We start from the raw sequence: 13,290 nt of genomic DNA on the forward strand, positions 1-13,290 counted from the left end.
TAAGCTGTTTACACTATTATTAATACAAATTTATGTTTGGAAAAAAAAATTGTGAAACTACCTAAACATATTGTATATACACATACATATGACTACGTACTGTATAATGATCGTCAATCAATGCAGTTATTGATGACAAATTACCAAAAATCCAAGTTATGTCACAAGGAATCAATGGATTTGAATGGCCCACCACTAACTTCCGGGAACAAATTCAGTCTTACATGAATCACGTGACAGTCAAGCATTTTGGACTTTGTTGTCGCAACTCTCTCTCTATACGACTCTGGGCTACACAATCATGGAGAAGACTGCTGACCTGACAGTTTGTCCAAAAGACCACCATTGACACCTTGTTCAAGGAGGGCAAGACACAAAAGGTCATGGCTAAAGAGGCTGTCTGTTCACAGAGCTCTGTGTCCAAGCACATTAATAGAGAGGCCAAGGGAAGGAAAAGATGTGGTAGAAAAAAGTGTACAAACAATAGAGATAACCAGGCCCTGGAGAGGATTGTGAAACAAAACCCATCACAAATGTGGGGGAGATTCACTAAGAGTGGACTGCAGCTGGAGTCAGTGCTTCAAGAACCACCACACACAGACGTATGCAAGACATGAGTTTCAGCTGTTACATTCCATGTGTCAAACCACTCTTGAACAAGAGACAGCGTCAGAAGCGTCTCACCTGGGCTAAAGACAAAAAGGTCTGGACTGCATTTTGCATGTCCTTTGGAAATCAAGGTCCCAGAGTCTGGAGGAAGAGAGGAGAGGCACAGAATCCATGTTGCTGGAGGTCGAGTGTAAGGTTTCCACAGTCAGTGATGGTTTGGGGTGACATGCCATGTGCTGGTGTTGTTCCACTGTGTTTCCTTAGGTCCAAGGTCAACGCAGCTGTTTACCAGGAAGATTTAGAGCACTTTATGCTTCCTGCTGCTGACCAACTTTATGGAGATGCAGATTTCATTTTCCAACTGGACTTGGCACCTGCACACAGTGCCAAAGCTACCAGTACCTGGTTTAAGGACCATGGTATTCCTGTTTTTGATTGGTCAGCAAACTCACCTGAATTTTACCCAATAGAAAATCTATGGGGGATTGTGAAGAGGAAGATGTGAGACGTCAGACCAACAATGCAGAAGAGCTGAAGGCCACTACTATTCATGTTCATACTTTTCAGTATCGGTCTTAAGTGATATTCTAATTTTCTGAGAATCTGAATTTGGGATTTTTGTTAGTTGTCAATTATAATCATCAAAATTAAAAGAAATAAACATTTGAAATATATTAGTCTGTATGTAATGAATGAATATAATATACAAGTTATTCAGTCATTTCATAGTTTTCTAATGAACTGAATGTGTTCCAGTCTTGTGGATGGACTTGTACATTGTCCATGTACTTGAAGAAAACATGTCATTTCATAAAACAAAAGGTCCTTGGTGTTTACAAGTTCTTAGATCAGTGATCCCCACACTGTGAGAAAAAAATTGTCAAATTTACGGTAAAATACTGGCAGCTGTGGTTGCCAGTATTTTACCGTTAAAAAATACAGTATAATACATGAGGAACATAAATGGATTTAGCGTACATTTTACAATAGCAACCACTAAATCTAGAACAATCTAAAGATTCTCATATATAACCAAGGTAGTGAATATTACTAATAAACAATAAGAAAATTGACATTTCATCTATAAAACAGACTGAACAGGTCATGTGTTGTGTTTCTATACTCGCAAAGCAGCATAGATCTTGAGTATACAGCATGTGTCCATATTTATATGGCTGGTAATCCATGAAGGAATGAATAAGCATAAAACAAAAAGTCACTTGCCCCTGACCGATCAAGAGTAATGAGTCACTGGGTCCTGCCTTGGTTAAGGAAAACACTCAAACGTGTAGTGGAGTTTCTAATGCACATGATGTTGAAGATAGAAGCTCTGCTGGAGTACTGAGATGTCCATCAGGAGTTCACTATGGACTGGCAGGATCTCCTCTGTAGAAAAACATGGACACAAAGTTTCAAAAGTTTGATCAGTGCTTGAGCAAAATGTACAGTAATGAACAAAACCTGTTGTCAAAAACAGGTCCAATGATAAATTATTTAAGTAGTAAGTTTGCAGTTCTTAAATCTATTTATGTAAAAGTGATACACAGCACAGCCCTAATTATAATCATTATTTGTGTTACAGTGTATTTAAGTTTCCCATTGATTTATTATAGAACTTGAAGTTAATGACTCAATGTGACGGTGACTTATTTTATAGTGTCAGTTTCCTTCATTGTATGAAACTACTCACCTGGACAATGAACCTGACCTAGACTGATTAAGATTTGTGTTTTCTGTCCATCTTTCTTTAGTTAAATTGATCAATACCCTTGCGTACCTCTTATTGAATCTTTAGGTGCAGACTTAATTGAAGATGGTGAGAGCCTCGTACAGACAGGCTGTGATGTTTAGGGAAACCAAAGAATTCATACAGGTGTCATCATTTCTGCCAGAAGACTCACAGCAACGTTGGCAATGAAGCTTTGATTGTGGACTGGTTAGATCCCTTCTGCATTCAGAAAGAAAACAACAAAAAGGGCATACACCATAAATAATAACAATGACAAGAAATTAAAATAAAATAAGTGCAAAACAAGTTTCCCAATATTGACACTGTGCAAGTTTGTGCTGCTTTCCATATGAGTGATGACCAATACATCGGCCAGCTGATATTATTGGCCGATGTGGGCTGGTGCGTTCGCCGATCCGCATTATATACAAAGAGCAGAAATATTTTTTACTTCATCTTGTTCTACGTCACCTGTTTTTAATATTTGTTAAATATTTTTTACTTGTCGTTCTACCTGACCTTTATTAATTTCAATAAACGTTTGTTCTTTTAAAATTGAGACTCGTACCATTTGTGATCATCATTGTGTAATTTTCATGATGTAAATCCCTATTCCATACTAGGGATAGACCGATATCGGTTTTTAGGGCCGATACAGATTTTTTTTCCATCAGCCTTAGCCGATGACCGATACAGACGGCTGATTTTCTTGAGCCGATATTTGAAGCCGATACTACTTTTGCTCCCTCAATTTACATCATAAAAACTACACAACGATGATAACAAATGGTATGAGTCTCAATTAAAAAAAAGAAAATTTATTGAAATTAATGTCACGGCAAATTTACGGTTGACCTCATTTGGAGACATGATTTATTGCTCTGGTTGAGTGATGGAGTCCAGGCGAGGCATTGATGATTTTATAAAAAAGGTTTATTATAAAACTAAGTAAAAAAGAGTACAAAGATGGACAAAAATTGGTGACCGCCCGGCCAGGCGATCCGAAGACAGAGACCCGCTCTGTCAAACAGTTTCACAGCTTAAGCTTTTATACAGATAACATAAGAAGTTCCACCCTGAGGTAAGGAGAAGGGGGAGTCAGATTCCCAACAGTGGAAACATTTGAGGATGATGAAGATGTGTATATTATGAGGAAGATTGGGCGCCACTCTTCTCTATCCCTGATAGTGTGTGTGTTCGTGTATATCTGCATGTGAGTTTGAGTTTTGGCCTTCAGCAGAGACTCTGTGTTGCACTGAGTACAATACGATCTGTACTGTTTAATCTAACATGATTCAGCTGTTCAAAAGTGCAAAGAGTAATGGAGTCATCATGTATTAAAACCTGACAAATTGTACACATGAACATACATTTGACGATATGATGATGAATATAAAAATTGCCATAACATTAACAAAGGTGAGTTAGAACGACACCAAGTAAAAAATATTTAACAAATAATAAAAACAGACGATGTAGAACAAGAAGTAAAAATAATTTCTGCTCTCTGTAAATAATACGGATCGGCGAACGCAGCAGCCAACATCGGCCAATGTCGATACACGTAAAAAACGCAAAAATCGGCCGATGTATCGGTTCAGTAATAGGCTAAATTACTTCTCAAGTATCATTATTTAGACGTTAAGTTTTATACAATGACATAAGTAGTTGTTTGCTTTGGGCTGAGGTTTATCCAAACTACTTAAATGTTTTTGTTTTTTTTACTTCCTGGTATAAGTTAATTTAAAAAATGTGCTTAAATGTATTATAATAAAACATTGAACCAAAGATACATTAGTTGGTTGTGGTAATTTTAGCTGAATGTTTTTCAACAATTTGATTTAAACTACGGTGTAACAGTTAGGCAAGTGTCAAAAGGGTAAAACTAAAAATCTACCTAATGCTACAAATAAAGTAACCTCGAACCTTGTATGTATGAAATGAATAGTTGAATTTTTTTTCTCAACTTTACTTTGGCAGTGACCCAATTCTAGATTTTTGGGGGCACACAACCAAGCTAGAAAATGGTGAAGATTTCTAATGTATACTTAATTTGGATTTTAGATAAATGAGCAAAAATCCTTGCAGCCTGTGAATCTATTGAAAAATACAGCAGTTTAAAGGGGACATATCATGGTTTTAAATCCTTCCTTTTTAGATATAAATCATACAGTTGTGGTCGATATAAAGCGGAACTGCACTGCTTGGGTCTGAATTCCTCATTATTATAGCTCCCCAGACCCCTTTTCTGATGTGCTTCTAAGAGCAACTCATTTTGGTGCGGTCTCTTTAAATGCAAATGAGACACTTCATACCCCGCCCCCTCTCCAGGTTTAACTCCACCCTGCTCGACCATTTTTGTAGTTTGATAGAAGAGATATGGCCATGTAGCGGCGCAGAAAAAGTTTATTCACACGTTATTTACACAATGTCAACAACGGAATACTTGTCCATCCAGCCTTACATGTTTGAGCCAGAGTCTGACCCGGCGGAGCGAGATGAAAATGAAGATAAGGAACCTGCAGAACCCTAACAAGTGAGCTAACACAAGCACCGAGCTAACGCTAGCGCCAAGCTAACGTCACAAAATGCATTTTAATAGTCTTTTCGGAGAGAAAAACGGCAAAATGAAATGACTAATGAAAACTTCAGACTTAAATTAAACCACGTAGGCCATATCATCAAGGATCTAAAACGAGCACACAGCGCTAACAAAACAATGACAGGGACGTCTTATAACACTTTTTAGCGTTATTTACAGCTTACCGAAGTGCTCTGTTCGTCGTCTCCAAAGATAGAAGGAATTGAACCCTCAATCAGACAAAGTCTTTCGGCAAATCCTTCTTTATACTGGCGGAGGTTGCAGAAGCAGTCATCCTTGAAGTGCTGCGCGCGCACAAAAATGACCTTACCCACAGATGTGGGTACATTTCCGTGAAAAATAAAACTCAACCAGGCACTTTGAAAAGGTTCTGATGCTGGGAGACAGTGTAATGAAGCGTGTGGGTTACTACATCCAACAACCAAACATTTTGATTTTTCCTCTCATAACTTCCGCATCCTGGAGCTTGGACTACAAAATAAAAGCGAGAAATAAAAATGGCGGATTGCTCGAAGTGTTGGGCCTGGAGTCGATGTCCTAATTTGGCAGTTCCGCTGACATTATTGTTCAAAAAACGTAATAGCTAATCGAAAAATCGAAACAGATTGAAAAATATGACCAAAACAGAATAAAAAGATATCAACGGAGCACCTGAAGAGACTAATTTGAACTTTTCTGTACTTCTAAACAATCTAAATATACATCAAAATGCATTTAAGGGCTAAAAAAGTGGATTTAGCATGATATGTCCCCTTTAAGACATAACCACAGAGCCTAAAATGCACAGACTACATATTACAATCAAATGACTAAATACACAGTCAGTAACATTAAGAGTTAGACCATCCAAGTAGTCAAAATGGTAAAATACTGTACATACCAAATATTTCCAACCAAGGTTTTATTATATCTTCAGCATGTTTTTCTCGCTGTTGTCTTGACACTGTTTCACCTGTCACTCTCTTCTGATGCTCTTCACAAAAACAAAACAGTAATATTGTAAAAAGAAAGGAAAAAATAATTAGAAAATTTGCCTTAAACGTGCCATACTTGGTACATGTCTGCTAGCAGTCGGCTTCATTACACCTAAATAAATGTGGTTCATTCCGATGCAGTTTACAATGAACAATTACAATGATGACTAAACTACTTTACCACATAAATTACAGGTTAACATGTCTTCAGGTACTTTGGTAATTCATCCCTAACAAATTAAGCATATCAAACACAGAAATTAATCACGGGCAATGCTTTCCTCACCACAGTAATGCTAACTTAATAAACACATCTATCATAGCTGTGCTGGTGGGTTTTTATGACAGATATAACTTGAAGTCACATGTACTCACCTCACGAGTTCATTTAAAGCTGCCAGGATGTCTAAAAAGTCCAAAGATGCTGTGGTCCAAGCACCTAAAATGGCGCTGGTACGAATTCAAAACTGCGTCCATTAACGAGGTCACCAGGTGTCCAGGTAAAAAGAGCGGTCTGTACACGTCTCAGCAGCGAGCCACGCTATTGGTCTTTCTCAGATGACGTGTTCTTCTTCTTCTTCGTTTTGTTTTTTGGCGACTGACACCTGGTGTTGCAGGTGCACTACCGCCACCTACTGTATTGGAGAGTACCTTTAACTGAGAGGACCCTTTTAACTTTAAATTAAATAAATTAAAACACTTAAGGTGGTCTGATAATATGGCGTGAGACATAACAGAACATAAAGTTGTTTTTAAATATATAATTAAAAAAGATTATTTAAATCACTTTTATTCAGCAACCTTAAACTTTATTTTATACATATGTTTTTGCTGTTGATTTTTTTTTTATGAAAAGGTTAACAATGTTATACTGCAGACCAAACTATTAATGTGCATATCAGTATCTGAATTAAAAAATAAATAAATAAAAAAAGATAAAATTTTATTGTCTTTTGCTGCTGATATTTGCCTTTTTTAATAGTATTTACTGGTTGTATTTTTACAGTGGACCCTATTTTTAACATTTTGCTTCTGTAAAAATGAAGGTTTTTGTTTGCTTAGCAATCAACAGATTTATATTGTAAATTCTAATGTGCACAACCCCATAAGATGTAGTTTTGGCCGAATAATGCCGTAAAATCTAAGGTTTTCAAACATTTTTTTTCATTACGATATTTACTTTTAAAATGTATGTATATTTATTTGTTTCTACAGAAAGTCTTTATCATTTCAATTTATTACAGTAAAAGTTGAAGTTTTGTCCAGTTTCACAATTAACTGTTATTCGATGTATTTATTACAGTAAAAGGACGTTTTGGGTTTTACGCTACTTTACTGTTGGAATTTGACAGTCTTTTGCTGTATATTTTACGGACTTTTTTTTACAGTGCAGCCACCGGCCTGTGCAACAAATAAATAATAATGGTTAACACTTTACTTGAAGTTTTAAACATAACGCTGACATTTTATGCTGTAATTATTATAACATGAGACCTGTCATTATGAATGAGGTGTTATGAAGGCTGTCATTAGGTTTTGTTTGTTACCCATAACTCTACTAAACCACATTAGATCCTCCACTTAACCCAAAAAATGACAACATAGCTCCAAAGATGTCATCATTTAGCAAATTGTCATAATTTAGCAAACATACTCAATAACAGCCTTCATGACACTTTATTTATGTTAATGACAGATAATGACAGCGTAAAAAGATTTGTATTTTATTTCCGTGGTTGGTTTTGAAAAATTCCTACTTACGCTTTAACGCTTATCACTCTGATGTAGCATGCCTCAATAGCCTTAATGCACTTAGCCATACACACACACACACACACACACACACACACACACACACACACACACACACACACACACACACACACACACACACACACACACACACACACACACACACACACACACACACACACACACACACACACACACACACACACACACACACACACACTTTAAACTAACAAACTTTACACACTGTTCTAAAACTCTGACCACACACTACAAGCATACTTTACAGTACACATTAATAATGTACACAAAGTAAAAATGAGCTGCTGAAAGACATTTATTCATCAGACATTGAACTCATCTTACATTAACTTCCTATAAATCACCTGCTTCAATTTCTCCACACTTGTCACCAGACTGGCTTAACTGATTACACAACATAAGCACAATATGCACAACTATAACATCACATTTCACTCTCACCTTAAAACAATCGACTCTTCACCACCCCTTCCATGTTCCTACCCTGACTCCCTCTTCCCTGTTCCCTTCCCCCTCAGATAGGTGTAACACTGCCCTCTCTTTTTATATTCTCCCTTTAATAAAGTGTTTCTTACCCTTCCTTAGGGAGGGCTGGTGATGGTCACAATTATGCAATAAAATAATATCATTTATTTAATTGCAATAAAAAAACATGCATTGTTGTCAATAAGAGATTGCACTACATGGCTCCTTTATTCTCAAATCCCTCAGTAAACAATGAACATCAATGGAGAATTTATTGTACAACAGGGTCTTTTTGCTGACATTATTTAATTAAAATCAGGAGTTATTTGGTGCTTTTCATCCTACTTGCTCTCTCTCTATCTGCCCCTCTGATCATTGGCCTCTTTAATAGACTTCGTCACACGTGTCATTAAAAATCAGGTGTCAAGTCATGACACATTGGCTGTAAAGATCAATTTATTAGCTTTCAGACAATGTTAGAATTTATTCAATAGATCAATTATTGGCGGAGTTATGACAGTTTAAAGCAGCCTAATGTGATTTCGGTGCTACGTTCAGGGTCCGTGGGACACCAGGGATACCTAGAATATTACGCACCGGACAGGACTTTATAAGTGGTAATGAGCTGGTAAAACAAACGTATAGTCACCCCGTGTAAATATTTTATTTTTATAGGTCATAAAATGTTTAAATATCCCACAATAATGCTCACAAATAAAAATAAAAAAATAGGCCGTGTAACATGTTCAGTTTTGTACGCGTGTCCGTGAACTGACGTCAGAGCCATGGCAACGAGGAGGTTGCGACTTTTAAAGTCACCTGTTAACGTCCAACGTTCACTGTGAGCAGCGAGACGAGAGAGGAGAGCTGTGAGCAACTTTGAGCTGAGAAACATTTACAAAACACACAGAAAGTCTTTACGAGACTTGTACCAGACCAGAGGAAGACTTGAGACCAGGACCAGAAGAAGAATTTATACCAGGACCAGAAGAAGACTTTATACCAGGACGAGAAGAAGACGTTAGAGCAGTAGGTGACCATGGCCCCGCGCATGGCCCAAGGTAAGACATGTTTTTATTATTATCTGATATTCATACTTTAATTATTTAAGCATCAAACGTGTTATGATTTAAAATAGTCATTATTCTAGGTCTGAATCAGGTTTAAGGCGTTTATATTTATATTAAAGACCTACAGAAAATGGTTGATAGTTTTCATTTTTCATGTGTTTAACGTTTGTTTTTGTGATAATTTGACTCTGATGTGATACTTGTAGTGAGCGTTTGGGCTGCTGAGACTGTTTTACAGAGTTTTATTTACTATTTACTTAAGTCCTGTTCTGAGGTAGTTTTGATGGAAATGTGTATTTTATTTCCTGCATTATTTTCGGTCCATTTTTAACATTTTCTAGCAAAAATCAAAACATCCAATAATTATTTTTCTTACTATTGTGAACCATAGTGCAGCCCCGTACCCGTGAGACCAGCCAGGCAGGTGGCCCCCAATCACAAATCTTGAAATATCACTGTTTATTAACCAATTTTTTCTCTTTTCTTTATTTCAGATTTAGTCCATGAGTGGTCCTCACCTGGGGGTTCGGTTCCAGCCTGGGTCGAGGCTTCGGCTTCGGCCCTGGACTGGGCCGAACCCCTGAGTTTGGACCCAGTGTGGACCGACCCCCCGGGTTCGGACCCAGAGTGGGCCGACCTTCTGGGTTTAGACTCAGAGTTGGTCGACCCCCTGAGTTTGGACCCAGTGTGGACCGACCCCCCGGGTTCGGACCCAGAGTGGGCCGACCTTCTGGGTTTAGACTCAGAGTTGGTCGACCCCCTGAGTTTGGACCCAGTGTGGACCGACCCCCCGGGTTCGGACCCAGAGTGGGCCGACCTTCTGGGTTTAGACCCAGAGTGGGCCGACCTTCTGGGTTTAGACTCAGAGTTGGCCGACCCCCTGAGTTTGGACCCAGTGTGGACCGACCCCCCGGGTTCGGACCCAGTGTGGACCGACCCCCCGGGTTCGGACCCAGAGTGGGCCGACCCCCTGGGTTTAGACTCAGAGTTGGCCGACCCCCTGAGTTTGAACCCAGTGTGGACCGACCCCCCGGGTTCGGACCCAGAGTGGGCCGATCCCCTGGGTTTGGACCCAGAGTGGGCTGACCCTCTGGGTTTAGACCCAGAGTGGGCCGACCCCCTGAGTTTGGACCCAGTGTGGACCGACCCCTCGGGTTCTGACTCAGAGTAGGCCGACCTTCTGGGTTTAGACTCAGAGTTGGCCGACCTTCTGGGTTTAGACTCAGAGTGGGCCGACCTTCTTGGTTTAGACTCAGAGTTGGCCGACCTTCTGGGTTTAGACTCAGAGTTGGCCGACCCCCTGAGTTTGGACCCAGTGTGGACCGACCCCCCGGGTTCGGACCCATAGTGGGCCGACCCCCTGGGTTCAGACTCAGAGTTGGCCGACCTTCTGGGTTTAGACTCAGAGTTGGCCGACCCCCTGAGTTTGGACCCAGTGTGGACCGACCCCCCGGGTTCGGACCCAGAGTGGGCCGACCCCCTGGGTTTGGACCCAGAGTGGGCCGACCCTCTGGGTTTAGACCCAGAGTGGGCCGACCCCCTGAGTTTGGACCCAGTGTGGACCGACCCCTCGGGTTCTGACTCAGAGTAGGCCGACCTTCTGGGTTTAGACTCAGAGTGGGCCGACCTTCTGGGTTTAGACTCAGAGTGGGCCGACCTTCTGGGTTTAGACTCAGAGTTGGCCGACCTTCTGGGTTTAGACTCAGAGTTGGCCGACCTTCTGGGTTTAGACTCAGAGTGGGCCGACCTTCTGGGTTTAGACTCAGAGTAGGCCAACCCAGACTGGGCCGACCCCCTGACTTGGGACCCAGTGTGGACCGAACCCCCTGGTTCGGACCCAGAGTGGGCCTAACTTCCTGTCCTAATAGAGGCAGCTGAGTTTGACATGTTTGCTTGTAATATTTCTGAGTTCTTTGTTTACAGTGACCCTGACAGTGAAGGTGTGGATCTGCACTTGGACGTGGAACGCTGAGGAGTTGGGTTAAGGTTATGAGTATGTTAGGTTAAGTTAGGTTGTTAAGAGTTAGAGATAAACTTTTTATTCCCAGCATGTGAGATGAACGAGGGAAGAAAAGATGGAGGACAGGAGGAGACATCAACAGAAGACGGAGATGAAGAAAGACTTCAATGTAAGCAAAGCCTCCCATTTACACAGAAAGACACTGAACATGTTTATTGTAAAAATGGACGTTACTGTAAATTAATGCCTGTAAAGTGTCAGACAGGAGTGCCAGCATCTACTGATGGAGGTGTAGAAGAAGAACGATGGAGGATGGGAGCACCAGCATCCACAACAGCCCACTGAAGTGTCCCACACTCAGCCTCAGGAGGAGACATCAGAGGACAGAAAGACTTCTATTCACTAAAACAATGTAAGCAAAACCTCCCATTTACACAGAAAGACACTGAACACGTTTATTGTAAAAATGGACGTTATTTTAAAATAATGCCTGTAAAGTGTCAGACAGGAGTGCCAGCATCTACTGATGGAGGTGTAGAAGAAGAACGATGGAGGATGGGAGCACCAGCATCCACAACAGCCCACTGAAGTGTCCCACACTCAGCCTCAGGAGGAGACATCAGAGGACAGAAAGACTTCTATTCACTAAAACAATGTAAGCAAAACCTCCCATTTACACAGAAAGACAATAAACACATGGATTTTTTTTAAAAATCCTCTTGTTAGCATATATATATATATATATATATATATATATATATATATATATATAAATTATTTTTTTTCCTGCAGTCTGTGCCTTCTCCTCACCCTCCACTCTCTTTTCTGTTTCAGGTGTCTTGATGCTGGAGATGGCGGTTCCTGATCGATGGCTCACAGCTCAACTAGTCTAGGACACATGGATGGACTATTCTTCTATCCTATTCTGTTTGTCCCTCTGTTCACTAACCCCAACCAGTTGAAGCGGATGGCTGCCACCTCTGAACCTGGTTCCGCTGGAGATTTCTTCCTATAAAAAAGAGGGAGTTTTTTCTTCCCACTGTCGCTAAATGCTTGTTCATGTGGATCTTGTTGGGTTCTTTCTTCTTTTTTTACTATCGCTTTTATATTTTGTTTAGCGTTTTGAGATGACTTTGTTATATTTTGCTCTGTATAAATAAAGTTGAATTGAATTGAAGTTGAATGTTTAATATCAAAATGCCAAATATAAAAATAGAGGTTATTTTGTACACATGTGTAAAATGTCTTGTGTGATTGCAGAGATCAGACGGTCCCAGATGTTTGTCACCACAGCAGAGAATGAGACAGCAGTAGTCTAGTCTACATGGACTGCTTTGATTTAAACTATATTAAATAAAATCATAAAAACTTGAACTTGGTGAAATGCTTTGTGTGGTTAATAAACTAACTTTCCATTAGAACCTGAGCTCATCTTCATCACAGGATGTTTCTTCATCAGTTCTTCTTACAGACTGAGTTAGCTCACACATAGACATTATTTATGTAATATGACATTTAGAATCATTTTTCTGACACAGAAAGATTAGCTTAATCTAAGGTTTTAATAATGAAAACAGAGTGATCTAACATTATAATGCATACATTCCAAATCTGTTTTTTTGGAGAGTGTTGATGTCTGAATGCAGATTAAAAAAATAAAAATAAAAACATTATTTCATTTATGTTTTGCTTAAATTGAGCCAATTTTTTTTTTTTTTTTTTACACCAAGTGGTTTAATAGGAACAAATTATCACTGAATTTAAGTAGGTCTTACTAAAAACTAAATTAATGTTGTTTGGTATTTGCAAAAACAATGCTCCTGCACAGTTATTGATAGATGGTGTAAATATTGACATAGATCATGAAAATAAGTTTCTGCGCATAATATTTGATGAAATGGAAAAGGACAACGTGACTAAACCAGGTTCCATCAAAGTAAACACACAAAAAGGCTCCAAAAACAGCTAAAATGACAGATGACTACAAAAATACACTAACAGAAAAACACACAAAATGAGAGAAGATTATACTATATATGAAAAAATACACAAATACACAAACTGACTCCAAAAACAAATGTACACATTGT

General features: G+C 39.3%; 1 protein-coding gene and 1 long non-coding RNA gene across 9 annotated transcripts in view; one reads left to right on the forward strand and one right to left on the reverse strand.

Moving 5' to 3' along the window:
* The window catches only part of LOC114477509 (activating transcription factor 7-interacting protein 1-like), a 39,077-nt gene extending 26,981 nt beyond the window's left edge, over positions 1 to 12,096 (forward strand). For 6 of the 8 annotated variants that reach the window (XR_003675712.1, XR_003675716.1, XR_003675713.1 and 3 more), the window contains 3 exons: positions 11,456 to 11,612; positions 11,699 to 11,855; positions 12,035 to 12,096. Coding sequence is in view for 2 of the 8 variants with exons in the window: in XM_028469842.1 (XP_028325643.1) it covers positions 9,210 to 9,231; positions 9,735 to 10,411 (699 nt within the window). In the remaining 6 variants the exon portion in view is untranslated. Of the gene's footprint in view, positions 1 to 9,205; positions 9,232 to 9,734; positions 11,370 to 11,455; positions 11,613 to 11,698; positions 11,856 to 12,034 lie in introns of those variants that run through there. The other 2 variants (XM_028469842.1, XM_028469843.1) reach the window with 2 other exon arrangements.
* Positions 1,724 to 6,431, reverse strand: LOC114477516 (uncharacterized). The gene is made up of 4 exons (XR_003675722.1): positions 6,290 to 6,431; positions 5,821 to 5,913; positions 2,387 to 2,557; positions 1,724 to 1,995 (listed from the first exon to the last, which is right to left on the reverse strand). It is a non-coding gene; the product is annotated as an uncharacterized LOC114477516 (long non-coding RNA).
* Positions 12,097 to 13,290: the final 1,194 nt, after the last annotated feature.

Source organism: Gouania willdenowi, chromosome 16 (assembly GCF_900634775.1).
Source record: "Gouania willdenowi chromosome 16, fGouWil2.1, whole genome shotgun sequence".
Lineage (NCBI taxonomy): Eukaryota > Metazoa > Chordata > Actinopteri > Blenniiformes > Gobiesocidae > Gouania > Gouania willdenowi.